The sequence below is a fragment of the Barbus barbus genome (genome assembly GCF_936440315.1).
Source record: "Barbus barbus genome assembly, chromosome: 2".
Taxonomy (NCBI): Eukaryota; Metazoa; Chordata; class Actinopteri; order Cypriniformes; family Cyprinidae; genus Barbus; species Barbus barbus.
The window spans coordinates 35,170,109-35,191,464 of record NC_136730.1 but is presented as its reverse complement, the minus strand read 5'-3'; the positions used below and the strand labels follow the sequence as shown (position 1 = coordinate 35,191,464).

Below are 21,356 nucleotides of genomic sequence, written 5' to 3'. Positions count from 1 at the left end.
ACCTGGGGGTGATCTAGATGCTTTGGTTTCACTTTCAGGACTGGTGTGCCAGCTCGGTCTTTGCCCATATTAGGGATTTCCTGGAGCATTAGTTCTTTCACTTGTGATGTGTATGTGGAGTGTATGTGGAGTGTCTGCGCGTGGCCACCCTCTGGTGTCCAGTATGAATGAAACAGATTGCATATGTTTGACGCTCAACGATGTGCACTCCGCCGGGATTAAATATGAAAATAATACTACTTTGTAAAGAAATTTGTGAACTATATTTGCTCAAGAATGTTTTGAGTTTTAGCATTTTGAGTTTGTTCAATACTCTGAGTATGAATGCATTTTTTTTTGCATGAATGTATCAAAACAAGCTTTTAATCCACGTTTTGTTCCAGATTTTTCCTTTTTTTTTTCACGTTCAGTATTATTTTAAATAGGACAAGGACAAGCAAGACTTAGATAAGTAATAAACTGCATTTCTAAGTCGGTAAAACTGCAAATATTGTCTTAAAGTCTGATGATGCAAATTGTAATTTGTGGCCCTTCAAATTTTATGTGGTTTAAATGCGGCCCGCTTGGCCTCTGAACTTAAGTACCCCTGTGGTAGACAATATTGATGAACCAATATTGATTTCTGAATCCCAAGAATCAATTCCAAGAAGGGGCACACTTTATTATTTATCTTCTTGACGTATTTTCAGGATTACTGCAAGCAGTGTTTCCTCTAATTTTTTAAGTACATTTTTTCTTTCATTGGGTGAATATTCTAGCCACCTGAGCAAAAAATTCTTTATACCAGACCCATAAAGCGTACACACAAAAAGTGGTTACATCATGCAGTTGTAATGTACAACTTTAATGTGCTATCTATATTTGATTTGACCCTTGATATAACTTAATGGTATTAAATCATATTTTTGATATCAAGAAGTTAATTTTGAAGTGATAAAATGAAACATGTTAGGTTACCTGAGAAAACAATTTTTACTGTTAACTGTATTTGTCTTTACCAAGACATTATATTAAAAATCATTTTAAAAAAAAATCATACACCAGTTAATTTTTTTTAAATACTATAATATAATTTAATATAAGGGATGGGCATTTCAATCAAAAATAATATTCGATGATCGCTGGGAATTATTTGATTATTCGAAAATCGCACCCCTCCCCTGCACACCTGCAAGCACGTATGTATAGGCTACACACCCATAAACAGAGTGAGGGAGAGAGACCATTCACATATTCAATCTGTATGATAACAAATTGTTTAATTCATTAGGGAATTATCATAACTCAACCCATATGATGATTTTAACGTGGTGAAACATTAATATAATAAACATAATCAAATGGCGGCACTTATTAACACAACAGTCCATCGATTAGCATAAATCAACTGCTCATAAGGCTAGGACATTTCTATTTCAAAAATTAGCATTATCATTCATGGCAATTAAAAAAATCAAAACCGTTAATAACCATGAATATCACCTCAAGCAATAATGACTTTAATCTAGGTCTAAACTAGTGTTGTCAAAAGTACTGCGACATGCGTCCATGTCCTGCTAACATTTGAGCGGTGTTTAGCAGATACTTAAACATCGCTGATTGGTCATTGTGTTCATGTTGTCAACAGATATGACTGTGACTGTGATCCGTCTATGTGCAGATATATTAGGGATCCGCTGACGGTGATGGATCCGCTGATAGACATGGCTTTCAAACGCTCCCGTGTGCTTCTATGTGAGCGCTCGGTGAAGAGGGTAAAGTGAAGTTCATTGTAGCCAATCACAGTCATATCTGTTGAGTGCATGAACACAATGACCAATCAGCACTGCTTAGGTCTGCTCAACAATGGTTCTCAACCCGCGGCCCACAATGCTGAAGACAACTAAAAAATAACTTCCAGTTTTACAATTCATTTTACTTTTTACATTAATTTAAAAACGTACTAAACAAATATAAGCTATAATGTTTTTATATAAAATAATTTTGTTTTTCATATATTATTTTCAGAGCAGATCTATGTACTCACGTAATTAACGTTACACATTTAATGAACACTTACAAGTGTGCAGAATGGCAGAATTCAATTCAAATAGTCATCAGCAGCAGCCGTTACTCCTTTTGAGCCGAATTTCACAAAATTCATCATCTCCTGACAGCATAAGGTGTTTTATAAATGGTGAGTAGAATTATTTATTTATTTCAATAAATGTAATCGTTTAGATATCATAATATTTAGGCTATAATATTATAAATGTGGTTGGTTTGTATTGGTGATGTAATATGTAAATGATATGCGGCCCATGAGACTTGCACTTGGACCATAGTGTGGCCCAGTGGGGTTTTGAGAACCACTGGCTCAAATGTTAGCGGGAAATGGACGTTTTTAAAATTTCAGTACCGAATGGTATCACGGTCTGTACTTTTTGACAACAGTAGTCTAAACCCTTAAAACTAATTTTGAACAGCCTGAATGATGGCATTCATATTTTTATTCCAAAAAAATTCCTAGTCAACTATATAATGACAGGTGACTGTGATGTACGATTCGTTTGTTAGCACTGTCCATGAATCTGTGGTCAGTGCCATTTTTTTCCAGTAAGGGTAAAATCTTTCCGTGGCAGCTGCCGCTCAGGCTTTCACTCGATCTGCCACCGCCATGCTCCTGTCACTCGACCCGCCACCTGACTGCGCAGATCCCATTTCTCCAGGCTGGCAGTGATCATTTTTTATAGACAGGACAGTCTCTTACTCGAGCTCTACAAACTCCGAAAGATTTGTAAACCAGAAGAAAGAAAAAGAAGATAAGATTGCGATTGTTTGGTCTTGGTGCAAGTAGCCGCATTCCAATTTCACGGCTACTCTCTTTGTCCATTCCGGTCTCCAAATCCATCAATTTTCCTTTGCAAAGCCGTGAGCTTGTCCGTGATAGAATTCATATTGCGGTTAATAGTCTCAGTCTCAGTGCTGACCGCTCTGTCCACTGCTTCAATCATGACGGGCAGCCTTGTGAGGCTTTTGACAGCTGTTCCGTTTCCTGAATTCTTCGATAACCCAGGGCAAAGCCTAATCCAATCAGCAGAAAACCGGTTATCATGGTTCCGAATAGGTAGATATCTTCAATGTCCTCCACGGAAAGAGCCGCCAGACACACGACCTGCCACCTTTCCCATGCGTCCATCGTGTAGCCAGCTGCGAACGTTCCGCCAGGGCAATCAGGTTCGCCCGAACCCAAACTTCTCGTCAAGAAGATGGTGTCAATTGCGTTGAGAGACCAGTTGATCAAATCCATGATTTTTCAGTTTGGAGAGCAGTGCAGAGAGAGTCTCTCAGGTATTAGACAATAGACGAGACGGATTTGAATTATAGAAATGTTAGTGTGTTATGTGTAAGCCAGGCAAAAGAGATCTAGATATAAACTGACAGAGTGTGTCTGCCTCCTGAACAGTGCTGGACATATTGTTCCAGAGTTTGGGAGCTAAATAGGAAAATGATCTGCCGCCCGTATTTGATTTTGATATTCTAGGTCAGGGGTGCCCAATCCTGCTCCTGGCGATCGACTGTCCTGCAAAGTTCAGCTCCAACTCTAATCAAACACACCTGCCTTTAATTTTTAAGTGATCCTGAAGACCTTAATTAGTTGCTTCAGGTGTGTTTGATTAGAGTTGGAGCTGAACTTTGCAGGACAGTCGATCGCCACGAGCAGGATTGGGCACCCCTGTTCTAGGTATTATCAAATGTCCGCTATGATCTCAAAACTCTAGCCGTGAAGGACTATAATGCAATAAGAGTTCACTCAAATACTGAGGTGCTAAATCATTCAGGGCTGTATAGGTCATTAGCAAGATTTTAAAATGTGTATATATACAATGTTGCAGTGTTGACAGAACCGGGCTAATATGGTCATACTTCTTGGTTCTAGTAAGAACTCTAACTGCTGCATTTTGAACCAGCTGGAGTTTGTTTAAGCACGCAGAGCAACCACCCAATAGAGCATTACAATAATCTAACCTTGAGGTCATGAACGCATTAATTGTTTCAGCATTTGCTATTGAGAACATAGGTCATAATTTAGATATATTTTTGAGATGAAAAAATGTGGTTTTACAAATGTTAGAAACGTGGCTTTCAAAGAAAAGATTGCTAACAAATAGCTTGGTTCCTAACTGATGACAAAGAATTGACAGAGCAGCCATCAAGTATTAGACAGTGTTCTTGGTTATTACATGCAGAAGTTTTTGGTCCTATAATTACCGCCTTTTCATAATTTAACAGTAAGAAATTACTAGTCATCCAGTTTTTTTTTTGTCAACTATGCATTCCTTTAGTTTTGCCAATTAGTATGTTTCGTCTGGCCTCAAAGAAATATAAAGCAGAGTATCATCAGCATAACAGTGCAGGCTAACACCGTGTTTCCTACTAATATCTCCCAAGGGTAACGTGTGACAAAGCGTGAAAATTAATGCTCTTAGTACTAAGCCCTGAGGTACTTCATACTGCACTTGTGATTGGTATTGTAGTAAATTAGCTCAAAGGGGGAATATTATAATATTTGGATAAGTTAATAGAATTAGCTTGATAAAGCAGGATTTACAGTACAATCAATTGACCAGGTCGTCTAGTGAATGCCCAGTATTATTTATGAATTCAAAGAAATCTTAATTTCCAGTGTAAGAGAAATACCCTTTTTAAGGTACGGTAATACTCAAGAGCATGTAACAAGATCAAATTCATTAACCCCCTGGGGTCTGAGGGTGTTTTGGGGGCCTGGAGATGTTTCGACATGCCCTGACATTTGTGTTTTTTTCAGTTGCTTATAAAAATGTAAATGGATAAAGTCTAATAACACTGTAAACAGCAAAAAACTGGGCTACAATAATATATTAGCAGCATTTATGTACATAATTGTTTTTGAGAAAGCAACGTTTATGCGTGGTTAGTGAAAAACGAAAATTGTGAAGTCATAAAACACATACAGAACATTTGTTTACAAGACTTTTGAGAACCAGATCTTGTAGCCTAGAGGTTTTGCTTCAGAATTATGTGAAAATCAGCTTGTTTAATTGCTCACAGAAAACAATATATTGATTTACATTTTTAAAGACATATTTTGTGATCGAAAGCCTATATGCGGGGGAGTAGCAATGACCTTGAATAGCGATTTTTCACCTGAGAGACAAAGGGCCCTCCCCTAATGGCCACATATTGGCCCATCAGTGTGACTGTGATTTTGAGGCAGGTAAGAGAGAATGTGAGGAGATTGAAAAAACAAAAAGTGTTTTTAAATGATTTGTATTTTATTTACAACACAGTATAAATCAAAACATACATAATGAAGGTCATAATGGTAACCAAAGAGATGTGAACAGACTTTGAGTCATTCCTGATATTTACATGTTATTTAAGTGTTTCTGCTTCTTTCCATGGATTCATGAAAAAAAAAAAAAAACAATCAGTAGTCAAGGACCTTTTTACCATAGAATATCAGTGTAGTTGAACATCTGATGTTGGTACAGCGCTCTCAGAGGAAAACAGTTGGAAGAGACTGAAAGTCAGCAGGGTTCATCTGTGGTGCAAAAAAAAAAACATTTGTGAGCATGTTAATATCAGGAGCATCTGTATATATGTATATGTATGTGTATGTTTTGGAGCCATAGACTCACGCATGCTTTGTACTATCGTAAAAAGAGACATTTTATATCTGAGATACTAATTATTGTTTAGTACATTATTAAAATCTATTCGTGAACAGAGTATTAATAATAAACACAGTCTAAGCATTCTTGGATGCGTAGCATTCATCATGTTGTCGTTTGGGAAAAACCCAACTAGTAATGTGTTTAAGTTTGTCACAATAACAAAGGAATTACCATCCATATTACAAAGTTATTGTTTCGTTGGACTAAAAGTGCTCTATGGGATGTTGTTCTGTGGACCCTTGCCTTTCTAACTAAACCAGGATTTCAGCAGTGGACATGTTTGTGACTCGTTAAGATGAATCTGGTATGTACTGCATTTTTATTATGCATGTTTTGATGTGTACTGCTTACACAAATTTAGCAAATGCATTCCTTATAAGTTTTCAATCAAAAAACAGCGATCTATCATCAAAGCTTGAGGCTTAGACCTTCAAAATGATATATAGTTTGTCAAGATTAACTTTGTCCCGTTTCATTTATTCTGTTCGTAAACAATGACACGTGCAAACAAAGAGCGTTCAGTGCGCCGGTGTCCTGGTGCGGGTTAACAGGTTTTAACTAATGCAAAAAAGAAACTTTACTTGCTCGTCAGGTTGATCTTCTCTTCTGGATGAAATATTGTTCTTTTGAGGGAAATCCAGCCTTTACTCAGGGCGTCCAGTTTATTAATTATCTAAGTTTTGCTTGTCGTTGTCCTATTTAAAATAACACTGAACATGAAAAAAAAAAATAGGCCTATATATATTTTTAAAGAGTAAAAATCTGGAACAAAAAATGATAAATTGGTTTTGCTATATTGATGCAAAAAAAAAATGCATTTATACTGAGTGTTGAACAAACTCAAAATGCTAAAATAAAACATTCTTGAGCAAATATAGTTCACAAATTTCTTTTATTTTTCATATTTATATTAACTATGTTAATGAAAGCGTGATGCACGCTGTGACGCAGCTGTCATCTGAGCGGGACGTAACTTAGCGATCTGCTTTATCCATAAAACTTTTTTTTTTTTCCTACATTTTTTTTTTTATGTGTGTGTGTGGGGAATGTGGCCGTATCTGCATGATTATCATATGTATGGAAGCACATCAGCGTGTTTATTACCGACTCTATGACGGCTATCATTGTAATTCAATGATCAGCTATTATTGATTATATGGCCCATCTGTATGATTATCATCTGTATGGAAGCACATCAGCGTGTGATTACTGACTGTATGACCATGTCTGCCAATATCACTTCATGTCTGGCAATCAGAATACTTCAGTATACATACTATATACAAAGCATTTTGTTTCTATTTTTTTTTTCCTTTTTTATTACTCAAATATTTTTGTATTTTTTTTTTAGTGCTCAAATAATTTATATGATGTCTAAAATTCTGTCTATTATTTTATAATTGAAAAACTATGCAGGAATATGTATAATGACTAAAATAATTTGTATAATTCTGCAATCCATTTGGTGGTTATTTTTCCTCAAACGGGGGGGGGGGGGGGGGGGGGACTATAAATGGTTTCAGAAAAAATATTGCAGGAATCAAATTTTTCATGGTATCTTCTTCAAATTTGAAATATAAACTCATGAGACACGTGGCTTTCAATCCATTACTTTTCTGGATTGCTCCAGGACTTATTTCATGTATTTGTATATGAAATAAAAAAACATTCAGTGTGGAAAAACATTTTTCAAGGCACGTCAGTGTCTATAACTTTTTATCTTTTTGAGCATTATCAACTCTGGATGATGGATAGTAAAGCCTAGAGTGTCTTCTTTCCAAAGATACCTAATTTGTTTGTGTAGCACACTTTGTCAGGAACTGTTACTGTTTTAATTTAGGTAGGTTATTTTCACCTGTGAGGCCCAAAATGGGGGGGTGAAGGTTAACAGGTAAAAAAAAATGCTAATCCATTCAAACAGATGGAATAAAACACGCTGTTGAAATAATTTTAAGTTTAAGCACAACTTTACAAGGCTCAGCTGACTAGCAATGTGTCAATGCTAAGGCGGAATATATGACCTGAAAGACAGATGCAGGTAATCACCCGTGCGCAGTCAATCTCTCTCTCTCATTTGCTGTCTGTTTGGGCTTAAGTACAAATCAAAGTAGAAATCAGCATGGTACACGTTATTAACTTATTAATCAGTACACGTGCACGAAGTGTAAAACGAGAAGGGCAACATTTTAAGAGAGAAGAAAACAGGCAAATATATCTGCGGTTATTGCATTCCTCTGTAATTTGCTCGTCAATAACGCAGTATTGCAGTGATCGTGACAGCCCTATGGGGTCCCGATGGAAGAAAATGCTTGAGAGGCCCATTCTTTCAACCATGGGATAGTAGACACGATGAGTGGAGGGAGAAATCTCTGCTGCGGCAGATAAGTAACAGAGTTTAATCATAAAGCTGCTGTAGGACAGAGTAATAAAGTAATGCAATATGCAAGTACTGGTGATACAGGCCATTAAAGTATCCTTCATAAGCCAAAGTTTGTAGCATCGTGACAAGTGTAACATGTGGCTGACTTTTAGTTAGTCTGAACTGAGCAGACCATCTGCAGAAACATGCAAAAGATGGTTTACACAGCCCTCTGCGCATGTGACTGAGAGAAATGCGGTAGCGCTGATTTACTATAGGATGAAACAATTGTGACATCCACATGCAAGTATTCATACAGTGGTTTAATAATATAATTAAATATCTTGTTGTGGACTCAACACGAAAATGTATGTCATCGACATACTTTGTAGAAATCTGCCAGAAGAAGTGGCCATGAGGAATTAACACGGAAACAGAACAGAAGCATCTGATGATCTGCTAAATTGGAATTCACAAAGTAAGCCAGGAGCCAATAGGGTTCACAATGTAATAATTGTGTAATAATAGAGAACTCTACTGATAGCTGAAGGCGAACCATACTCAGACCACCTTCCAAAATGGACTTAGTTTACAAAGGTGTTTTGAATGCTTTCTTATGGGCCAAATGTTCAGACTCTTTTACATGGGTGAAGATGGGTGTGTTTTGGGCAAAGCAAAGTAAAACAGCGCGAGCAAAGTCTTGGACAAGGGGTGTCTGATCACTCCTAACAATCGCTTTAAACTTTGCTAACATGTTAAAGTGCTTCATTTTCATGGCATGAGATGAGAAATTACCACTTTAGTTGACGAAGATCCGAAAGCATGATAAAGGATAGTCAGAATAAATGTTAAGATTTCGACTAGTGGAATGTAACAAGTAAATTTGATTTAATTAGAGATCAAACGGTATGAAGATTTTGTGAGAAAAAACTTTACACCCAGTATGCTTTGTGCAATGTATTATTAACACAATATAAAGCGATGTATAGATCTTGAGAAAATGTTTACGGAGTGCCGTGACATGCTATTTGTCTAAAGCTGAGACTTCAGGGATCCGGTCGCGTCACAATGATGAAAACATTTGAAAAAAACAACACTAATCCGACCAATGAGAGCTTGTTCTAGGATAGAGTGAATTTTTTTTTGTTTGTTTTCATGGGAAATGGATGTTTGGTGCGGCTCGTGTGCCTCAAACATTTGACTGTCCGCGTTCCTATTTTAACAATGGTAGGTTTTACAGATGAAGGTGGTTTAGCTGAAATGTGAGTAACATGAGGAGCTGAAGCGGCTGTAGTGCGCGGATGCCTGTGTTACCCGGGCGGTAGTCTCGCGTAGCCAGACCTTCAGACTGACGGCTGAAGGTCTGGAATCTATGGCAGGTTTCATTGGCCAAGCCCCGCCCATGAGGCCGTTTGACCGACATGTTAAACAACCAATCACAGTTTGTTTTGTTCAGCGTCACATTTCGAGGCGTGGAAATGTCGCCACAATAACAAACCGGTGTGTGGAACTCTCGGACGTATTTTAAAGATTCTATGCAGCAAACTTTAAATATTTCACATACTTTTGAAAATCCAGCGTTTATTGACCCTGATAAGCGTTCGTTGTCACATTTGTAAACATGACGGCTTTCTTCTTTCGTGAGGGGGTTTGGCGCCACGGCATCTTTGTTTATCGGCTGACCGAAAATAAACGCGACACTCGCATCTCCCGGATATCTGATTTAATTCAACCAGTAAGATGACGACTTCGACATTCCTGAAGTATTTCCAGAAAAGTGTGACCCATGCATCAGACGTTTAGCCAATGGTTCGTGGCCGTGACATCTGAGGCTGAGACTAACCGGGTGGGAGAAACACATTTGATGGAGGTGGCTGGGCAAATTTGCAGGAGGTGGTTGACGAGTTTGATTTCTTTATGAGCTGAAAGCGGAGCTGGATTAAGAGAGCCTTGCAGAGCATTGTTCGTTGGAGGAGAAGTGCAGAAGTTCGTCAAGCTGGGACGCTGTTCACGGGACAGGGCAGGGCCGTATGCCAGAAGAATTGACGCTGGGGTGGTCCAATGAGTGCTGCTTATATAGGTTCGTAATGATGATTGACAGGCCTGAATGATTAGGCTCCTCTCGAACCTACGTTTATGGAGTTGTTGCCCTGCATCATATTTGTCAACTGTATGAAATGTAAGATGACGTACAGGTCTGGGGGCAGGGCCAGTGCGTTAACTGCATTAAAATATTTTAATCGTTATTTTTTCATAACTAAGTTAACGCATTAAACTGACAGCCCTACAATATAGCCATTTTTATTTTCTTTGTTATTAAAAATATGAACAAAGATGCAAATAAACAATAGTTTAATCAAGGGCAGAGAGTGATTCCCTCTTTTCTATCAATGTTTGATTAACATTGAGACAGATCTGTATTAAGACCTACTGTAATGCATGGATCTAATATTGTTACACATCAGATTTTTCCCCAATCATTAACTAAATGTTCATATAAAACATAACAGATTATATTGTGTGAATCTCGCCAAGACATATTTCACAATGTACTTTATAGGGAGATTGTGTGCTGTCGGAGAGGCCCGTCTTATACACACACTTTGCAAAGTCAGTCATCGAGATCGTTTTGTCATCAGCATGGGTTTGAAAATCATATTTTACTGGTTTGGTCTCATGTCATTAAGAATTTGATATGAATATTCACGAAGTATATAAACAAAAAGCCTATAATTTGTGATGAGAAGCAGCAGCAGTTGTCCAGAAGTGAGCAGAGAAAAAGGTACTACTCTCAGAAAACATATAAATAAAGATCATTTTAGATGTTTAATTACTATTTGATGCATTGGAAATGCTAGAAGAGGGCTTAATGAACTGATTTTTGTGAGAACCTCAAATTCGACCAAAACGTACGTTTTTCCACTTCTTTTGCCTGTAGCTCATTACGCATTGACAGAGCGCATTCCAACTCATTTTGCCAACATGGGGTCACAATTTGTCATCAACAGTTTAATTCGAATGTGCCCTGTGTGTAACAGTGGGGATTTCTTTAAGACTGCAAGGGAAGCTCGGCTTCCCCTATAATGTCAAAAAATTAATGGTCAAATATGTACTATTGTGTTAATATTTTATTGATTAAAAAAGCGTTAGAACACGTTCATCTCGAAGACGAGTTCGTTCAGAATCAGCTACATATAGCAGGTGACTCGATTTCCTTCTCATATATTCCCGTAGCGTCTCAGTGTATTTCCCTGTTGAAGCCATAGACATATCTCTATTATGTCTATGGTTGAAGCCCAGCGTCCATTGACTTCTATGGAGCTGCTTTGAACAGTTTTTTTTTTTAGTGCTTCGAAACTAGATGCTCATTGGATAAATGCTGCGATTATGTCCCGCCCCCGGACGCTCAGCGTCTCTGGGGGTGAATGGAGGAGTGGGCAGGGCTTGACGCCGGGCTTCTGCGTGATGATTGGAGGATCTGTCGAAAGACTGCATCTCCTTTTGATTGACAGCGATTTTGTGAAGTGACATTCAGCCAAGTATGGTGACCCATACTCGGAATTCGTGCTCTGCATTTAACCCATCCAACGTGCACACACACAGCAGTGAACACACACACACACACCGTGAACACACACCCGGAGCAGTGGGCAGCCATTTTATGCTGCAGCGCCCGGGGAGCAGTTGGGGGTTCGGTGCCTTGCTCAAGGGCACCTCAGTTGTGGTATTGAGGGTGGAGAGGGCGCTGAATTTTGTCCTATAAGAAGTCATTGAAGCTATTCGAGCTCAGTCCCATAGCGGATTTTTGCAAGTGTAGTTGAAAGACAAACTGCTGCAACCTATTTCTTGGTATTTGCTTGGCGAAATTGCCAGTTTTTATCATAACAGGACAAAGCTGTGTGATTACTTGGTGTTCCTTAACCCACTGGTGCGGGCTGTGTCGTTTTTTTTTTTGACGCGAAACTAACTAAAATACTCCACGAGTTTTGATCTTCCAGATGAGAGTAAAGTATCATTTGAAACTGCAAAGGGTCTACTTTTAGTTGTGTATAGTCATAATAACAACAAAACAATGTGCTTTTAAAAAATAGAGAAAGTAAACGGGGTGCGTTCTCTGCCGTCTGTCTCACATCTCTTCACAGAAACGTAAATAAAACAACATGAATCTCCGCGAATACTCGCCTCAAATACATGAGAAATATATGTATAGAAAGCTTGAAATACCTACTTTTAAATGAAGTCACGTCCAAAACAAATATACTATGTCATGCCCACATCGCCTCCGCGGAAACAAACAAGAAGATCTGCTGAGACAAATAACCCAGAATTTCTAAATGTGTTGTTGTTTTTTCCCCTTCAGAGCACATAAACAATATACACTATGAAAATGCCAGGTTAAAAAGCTTGGAGACAGTATATATAGAAATTAAAACTTTTATTTAGCACACAAGTGATGATAAAGACATGTATCATGTTACAAACAATGCTGTTCTTCTGAACTTTCTATTCATAAAAAAAAAAATCTTCTTAGCTCTTTTCAGCAACAATAATAATAAGAATAATAATATTTTTTTTAGCAGCAAATCAGAATAGAATGATTTCTGAAGCATCATGTGACTGGAGTAATGATGCTAAAAAGACAGCTTTGAAAGACAGCTTTGATTGTTCCTAATAAAATGTTTAACTGCACTCACAAGTGAATCTCAAGTTATTTTGTGTGATAGCTAAATATATTCTTAATAAACTACAAATAAAAAAAAATATATATAGTACATAAATGCTGCTAACATATTATTGTAGCCCAGTTGTGCTGTTTACAGTGTTATTAGACTTTAGCCATTTATATATTTATAAGCAACTGAAAAAAGCACAAATGTCAGGGCATGTCAAAACTTCTCCAGGCCCCCAAAAACACCCTCAGACCCCAGAGGGTTAAAGACATGGAGCTGGACAGTATTCTTTACAAACTGTTGTCATTAGTGGCAACAACTGGAGCTACATCTGCAGTTGTAAAAAGGAGCTTCTCCTGTTTAAAGCGGTTCAAGTCCTACACCCGTAACACAATGGGCCAAGACCGTTTAAGCAGCCTAGCTCTGCTGGCCATTGAGAGGACACTGGTCAAGTCACTGGACAAGACGCCTAGTTGGTACGACAGCGTCACAGAGCATTTTCTTGAAAAGGAATGTAGGGCAGAATTTACGCATTAAATAAATGGACAATTTTTATGATGTAGGCCGAAAATGAGCTTCCCCTCTTTGAAAGACCAGCAGCCGCCACTGGTGTGTAACTATTATCTTACAGACTCTCTATCCACTTTGTAATTACCGTCTTGAACTGCACATCCATTAGAACTATCGCCTTAAATTATGCTTGCATTTTATGATTATCAAAAGACAATCCCCTCACTACAGGATTTATAAAACTTTAACTTGGTAATGGACTTCAAGTTGTTGATCATTTACATTGATAATGATCATCCAACGATAATTAGATGCAGCGGGTGATCTCATCTATTTCAGGAAAATGCCATCACACCCAGCAATGACTTCCTCTTCCCCACCACGGACTGGCTGATTGGAAACCACTCAGATGAGCTTACACCATGGATCCCTGTAATAGCAGCCAGGCAAGTCATCAGCATAGGATATTTAACCCAAGTGTTGAGAAAATACCTGTTCTCTAGTAAGTGAAACTGGAGTATTCAGCTTTTCCATCACAGAAATAAATTTTAAAATACATATTTTAAAGTGTAATAATATTTCACAGTATTACAGTTTTTACTGCAATTATGATCAAATGCATGCAGACTTGATGAGTATGATATATATTAACGCTTGCCGACATTAACGCTTGTAGGGCTCGACATTAACGCTTTGTCCGGGACAAGTGAATATTTTGGACTGGCAAGTGAAAGAGAAATGTACTTGCCCAAACGGACAAGTAACTTAAAGTCAATACCAAAAACAATAATAACTGCCTTTATGATTTAGCCTTTGTTATAGGGGTGAGCGATATATATATATATATATATATATATATATATATATATATATATATATATCGTTTGCGATAATTTCTTGATTGTTGTTTTAATGAGTGTATTGCAAGAATCAAACAAAACACACATACAGAGTGCACACGTAAAATCGTCTAGGTTAGACTAGCTCACGTGCAAGAGCGTTCTTTCGCTGCATGATTCAGTATTACAATACATGAAGAATGATCAGAAAATTCAAGATGGGAGCAGAAAATGTATATCTATATAGTTTCACACGAAGAGCGACGTTTTTTTGCTCCAAAAACCATCATGATTACAAATGTGAATTTATAACAGTTCAATAAACAAGAAGTTAACATTAAGAGACTTACGTTTTAGACACCCTATTGCCTGTTTATGCGCTGTCAACAACAAAAATAATTCCAGCCACAGCACTGTTTTGTGTCTCTGAGCAACATGACAGTGTTTCGTTCCTTAATGAATCAACCGTTTAAATGATTTGGTTCAGTCGGAATGACTCACTTATAAACAGTTACTTGATGCCACCTACTGGTGGTTTTAATTTCACATTTATAGTATTTTTTTTTATTTTAAATAATTTAAAATATCAGTTTTCAACGTTTTATTTCAGATGCAGATGCTTTCTGGAAGTTGTTGGTGATTTTACAGACACATCTTTTAGTGTTCATTTTCACAGCTTTTATGATTTGTCTGTCATCAACTACTGTTGTTTTCTCAGCCGATCAGGTAGTTGTTGGTTGCTGGTGGTTTGCAAACTCTTGATTTCTCCATGCCCTTTGTTTTTGCTATAGCTCTAATTAACTTCCTCTTTTCTTTTAGCATCCGAATTGTTTGCTTTTCTCTCAAAGTCAGCTCCCTCATCTTCATCCTGGTTTGTGTGTGTCATCATCGAATGCAAGATTCAGAATACAGAAGTAATGGATATAACTGATACAACACATTCCCTGCTTTTAATATCTGAAGAATTAATGCAACAGGACACAAGACAATTAATTTTTTCAGTTTAATGCGTTAAAAATATTTAACGCAGGGGCGGGGCTAGGTTTGGCCACCCCACTCAAAACTGCGACTGACGCTAGAGGCTGTGTCCTTTAGCCTTCTTGTTAGAGCATCACATTTAAAGCAGTGTCAGATCCGCATCAAGTTCAGCAGCGGCATGTATTTGGAAATGATTTGGAAAATAAAAGTAAGAAAGAAAATATAATGTTCTCAGTGTCACTGCGCTCAACAAGGCAGCCCAAACGACGTAACGGGCAACGTGCTGTCTGCCCAGTGGTGTAGCAGACGGCCCCACGATAACCTCCCCGTGCTGAGTTGCATCGAAAAACGATGATCTTGTATCGACAATAGCCAGAGATATTGTCAGAAACATCAATCATTGGCAATATTAAAAGATTTAACATTTCTAATTAATGTAGGCCTGTTAAATTCTTATTTTATTAGGCTTATTATTAAGTTTTATGAATTTATTAAATTAAAATTATTAATTTAAAATTAATTAATTTGTCCCGCAATATTACAGCATAACTAACGAGCTACAAGGATAACAAGATTAGGCTATTTACTCCTTAATTACCATGTTGGAAAAAAAGGTCTTTTAAAACTATTTAAATATTAACACTGTCGATACATCAATAAAAATAAATGAAATAAAAAGCTTTAGCCTATTTCAAGCACCTACTTTCAAAAACAACCTGTTTAACACAGGTTAAACACCTTTAATTTTTTTTCACTATGTACAGCCACAAGAAATATTAAGGGACTAAATTTAATCAGAATATGTTGATTTATCTTTAGTCGTCTGTGAGAGAATATGTGGCGCCATATGCCGAAAGCTCCGTCGTTACTCCGTTATTCCATTTTTACTTTCACTTTCTGCATAGTGAATTGACTGAGATTAAGATGTTAACATAACGAAAGCATAACATATAGCAATATTAGGCTACTGCATAACTGATACGCTGCAAGGATAACAAAAGATACGGCTATTTCAACAGCACTGGTGTGTAAATACATAAAAAAAACAACCGAGTGGTTTTAAAAGCCCGATCTGCAAACACACCTCCAAAACACTATTATTTTTAAAATTGTATTGGATTTGGGCGCCTGCCATGACACTCGGAGTCGCTGTGAGAAATACGCCAACTTTGGCAAGCGGTGAAAAGGCTGTTGGAATTCTGTTGGAGTCTAATATCAACACTCTTATCAGCCAAACAGATTTGAGGACCAAAAATTAGTTGTATAAATATGTATAGCAATCACACACATATTTTGCTTCACACTGCAGGCCCATCAGTCATATTCTAACTACAGTCCATGCGAACACTGGTTCCAGTTACGTTCAGAATAAAGCACTGATCAGACTCAGACACTAGGTGGAGATGGTTAGCTTAACCAACCTAGTAATATACTATCTCTGTAATGTTATGCAAACTTGGTGAACTGAATTTGTCACAGATGATATGCCACTCTGATTTTGTTGTTAATGCTGGATATTAATTAAGAAGAGAAACTTAAAATGAAGATACGTCAATAGACCACTGGCTACATTTACATGCAACCAAATAATCCATTTGTAATCGGATTGACGGCTCAATCGGGCTGAAAAACCTTCATGTAAACACCTTAATCGATCCGATTGAGCTCTATGGTAATGAAATTTCGATTGGATTGATAATACGATTGAGAGTGCATGTAAACACTCGATCGGATTGAAAACCGAAACTGAAAGGACTGCGCATGTGCAATGACGCAGAAATGGCGCACTGAGGTATGATGCGCGGAACGAGCGGTTGTTCCTTTTGAATAAAGTGTATAAATGCGTGTCCTGTCAGTATAAAACTCTCTTTCCACTCGACAACTGTGAAGTGGAGCAGGACAACCTCCCACCAGTCCTTGTTTCAGATTCTCATCCACAGGCAACCTGTTTTGGGTGTGGGGAGGGGCATTTTTACCACGTGATAAATATGAGCAGCACAGCAGTAGGAGAGTATAGGAGAGTGGTTTTTATGTGCAGTGAGAAACTCTATAATTGTGCAGTGTGCGCATGAAAAAAAAATGTATTCCGATTTGAAGCTTGTGACATAAACGCGCACATCAACCCAATCACTTTATTTAGCGTTCATGTAAACACTACATTCAGATTCATCAATCGGAATGATTTTAGTACGACTGAACTGAACCAAAAATGGTACAGTGCATGTAAACATAGCCACTGAGACATACATTTCATTAAATATGTTTGCTGACTGTGATTAGTTGTTCATGTGAAGGACCAAAATCAAAACTATGCAGTCTTTGAAATTAGGTCAAGCTCAGCTACTCTAGAAGTGTCCGGACAGTTTCTCACTTAATATTTGTTTTTCCTATTTTATTAGTATAAAACAGAAGATATTTTTGTAAATCTATATTTTTTACTTGATTGTATTGATTGTTATCATGTCCTCTACCCTATCTTATCTCATCTAGGTCATCTTACTCGTGCCGTTACTTCGTGCTTCCCTGCTGCTTTTTTGACTTCTGTGGGAAGTACCAGCGCCGACAATGTAAGAAGTCTCAGTATAAGGAGTACATCGACTTCATCTCTGATGTCAGCACAGTGTGTGGCTTCTACACAGAGGAGGACTGTCTGAGGATACCCTCTACCAAACGTGTAGGTCGAGTATCTATAGGTTAAAACTTGCCACGCTATTCAGAAACTCTATAGAGAGCCTCATTTTGCTGTGTCTATCTCTTTTGCAGGTATGCATAATAGGCAAAGGAAGGAAATACAGAGAGGCCGAAGAGGCCCTGGTAGAGAAGCAGCGAAGTGATTATATCAGGAGACGTGAGGCTTTATTCACAAACTCAGGGGTCAGTATGAATGTCAATCAAAGTGGCCATTATGGACCTAATCACAATGACAATGGACAGAATATTTCAACCCCTGCGAATGACTGGGTGAATGGCTTCCAACCAAGAGAAAGGACAGAGACCATTAGGAACTGCACAGCCCTTCCAAGGGATTTTGTGAATGAAGTGGTTCTAAGGGTAGCAAAGGCCTTGCTGAGTCTGACTGAGAGTAACATGGAGAGCAGCAATTGTGCTTGGAACACAGGAGGTAAGAATAATTCTATTGCATATTAATTCTAATTAATATACATTTTGTTATATTGACCACAATATTATTGTTGACAGCTGTTGAGAGGGGCTTTAATTTTGAAAAAGGTAGGCTCGAGCCCCAAAACACCCCCTTTTTCATGTGCCTGCCATGTCATCGTGCTTATCACTGAGAATTACAATAATTGCAATGTGACAGTCGGGTGGGGATAGGGTGCAAATTTCTAAATCAGAGAAAATCATAGCTTCAGGTGCGTGGAGAGTAGTGGATGAATCAATTTTAATAGCGTATTCAGGTGACGTTGCAGCTGATCCATGCATCTCTACCTTACAGGAATGATCAGGTCTTATATCACCCTGAAGGGGTTTATTTTGTGGTGATAACCAGCTGGATGTACATTATCCTGCTTATTACACAACTACTGTCCACAGAAGTTAATAATTACACAAAAAAATATTGATTTGAGTTTGAAATATTTTAGCTATATAAATATACTACATTTTATTTAACTAACTAAACAGCTTCTGTAAAAAAAAAAAAACATCCTTTTTTTTTTTTTTACTTTCTAAAAACACTATTAGCTGATTTTTATTTTTATTTTTTGGAAAAAAAAAAGGTTTAGCACATCAAAATATTTACCAGTTTAGCGGTTGAAAACACAATTTTTAGCACAATGTATTCTGAAGTTCTTTCATTTAATTGTAAATTGTAAACATCCTTTTAAAACCTCAGAACACTAAAAATAGAATGAATACCATTTTTGCTTAGAATCTGTAAATCTGTAAATCCCTGTGTTCTCGTCCACGTCTAAACAAAACAGGCTTCACTGCATGTTAAACAGCCTGCATTAAAGGGGTGGTTGATTGCGATTTCACTTTTTTTAACGTTAGTTAGTGGGTTATGTTGCTGTTTGAGCATAAACAATATCTGCAAAGTTGCGGTGCTGAAAGTTCAATGCAAACGGAGATATTGTCTTTTAAAATTCTGGCAGTTTAATCCCTACAAAAACAGCTCGTAGGGACTACAACGAGTTACTTCCTGGGTTTGTGACATCACAAACCAGACAAACCCCACCCCTGGGAACATGCAACAAAGGGGATGATGCCATGCTGTGCTACTTTAGAGAAAAGGAAGAAAACTAGGGGTGCACGTAAAAATCTATTCATATATGAATCGGGATTCTGTCTTCTAACGATTCTAATGGATTCACAAGTTTAAAAATCAATGTTCTAAAGCAGCGGATCTAAATCCTGTTCCTCGTGTCACCCCTTCTCTGCATCTCTCGCTCTCTCTCTCTCATTCAGATCATCACCTCAGCTCCAACAATGAACTGTTTCATTTATACACTTATTTTCACATAGCTATGAGAAGCATTATACATGGACGTGTGTGCAGTTGCCGTGCTGTATTAAAGCTTTAATCAGGATAAAACCATATATTAAAAGCTAACAGAAGCAATAGCATTTACAAATAACAGCATATCTAAAAGTGTGAGACAACAACAAACAAAAAACATACCATTAAGAGCCGTGCTTGCACAGGTTCTGTGCAATCCTCTTCACTAATATTGTCTGGGTCTCAATCGGGCTCAAGTTGATAAGCAATATAGACGACGCCATTGTTTACAATACAACCAGAGCACATGCCGCTGAGGTGAGGGTCGGGATGTTTAGACGCGCACTAGAAGCGGTTTAGCCAATCACAACACACTGGACCAGCTAACCAATCTGAGCCCATTGCGTATTTCTGAGGGAGGGGCTTCATAAAAGCAGTAAATGATCAGCGTGTTTATAGGAGAAAGGGACAGAGCTGCGTGGAATAAAGGAAAATTATGTGAAAAATTATTATTTATTTTTTTTTAAAACAAAGCATTAACACGTTAGACTGCACCCCATAAACACAATCAAGCCTAATAAAAAAATTAAGTCAACCACCCCTTTAAAGATTGTTGCTTACTTGCAGGACTGAACATTTTACTGTCCCAATCTTACCACTTAAGTCATCATCGGATGATATTTCATAATTTAATTATTGTCACAAATCCAGTCCGTAGCCTTCCGTCTGCTCACCACCAGATGTACATTTAGTCATTTATCCAAAGCGATTTACAATTGGGACAAAAGACGAAAAGAGAAGACAAAAGATGTTGTCTTCTCTTTTACTTACTTACTTTACTTTTGTCATTTAGCAGACGCTTTTGTCCAAAGCGACTTACAAATAAGAAAAAGTAACTAAAACTAAAAAGTTACAACTCTATAAATACTATCTACCCACATATTTAAGAAAATAAAGAAATTAAATAAAATTGACACATGTTTATTATTGAAATGTTGTTATATGCATATCAATGAAAAAATTTAATAAAAAGCGATACTACTATCCCTTGCCGGTGTCCCTGCCCGGTGGAGTCGCACGGTAGAGTCGATGGTCTTTACACTCTTTACTTTTTTACTTTTGTCATTTAGCAGACGCTTTTGTCCAAAGCGACTTACAAATAAGAAAAAGTAACTAAAACTAAAAAGTTACAACTCTATAAATACTATCTACCCACATATTTAAGAAAATAAAGAAATGAAATAAAATTGACACATGCATATAACAACATTTCAATAAACATATCAATGAAAAAATTAAATAAAAAGCGATACTACTATCCCTTGCCGGTGTCCCTGCCCGGTGGAGTCGCACGGTAGAGTCGATGGTCTTTACACTCTTTGGTCTTCACACTAATGGTGCGTTCACACCGGATGCGACTTGCGCGAATAAATCGCGCTATTCGCGCGTAGTTGGACGCGTGAACATTTTGGGTTTACTCGCTTCATTCGCACGTGAAATTCATTGCACAACAGACGCGAATTTGCGTCATGGGCGGGGCTTCTGCCAGGGGGCACAATGACTGCCACAGAGAGCATATGTATAGAATTTGGCAAATAAAATCAGCCCTTTATGTGCTATGGAAACACTGGACGCGTGTATTTCAGCCGAGAATGTAGTTGTTTAAAACTCAAATCTGCGGTTTATTTATAAAAACAGCCCCTATTTGAAAATGTGCTTCGCTGATTTCGGAGCCGTGAGCTCCAGGCGATCACCGGGCGCTCGTGCTCATGTATCCCGAAGAGAGGAGCATAACCTCGGCTAGTCCTTCTGACATTTGCTGCTGGCTCTGATGTCTCTGTAGTGGAT

The 21,356-nt window shown here is 37.8% G+C and overlaps 1 protein-coding gene across 2 annotated transcripts in view; it reads left to right on the top strand.

Moving 5' to 3' along the window:
• Positions 1 to 21,356, top strand: part of trmt44 (tRNA methyltransferase 44 homolog) — a 93,035-nt gene that overhangs the window by 47,076 nt on the left and 24,603 nt on the right. For both annotated transcript variants that reach the window (XM_079441557.1, XM_079441556.1), the window contains exons 7-9: positions 13,575 to 13,681; positions 17,543 to 17,726; positions 17,816 to 18,173. In XM_079441557.1, coding sequence (XP_079297683.1) covers positions 13,575 to 13,681; positions 17,543 to 17,726; positions 17,816 to 18,173 — 649 coding nt within the window. The remainder of the gene's footprint in view (positions 1 to 13,574; positions 13,682 to 17,542; positions 17,727 to 17,815; positions 18,174 to 21,356) is intronic.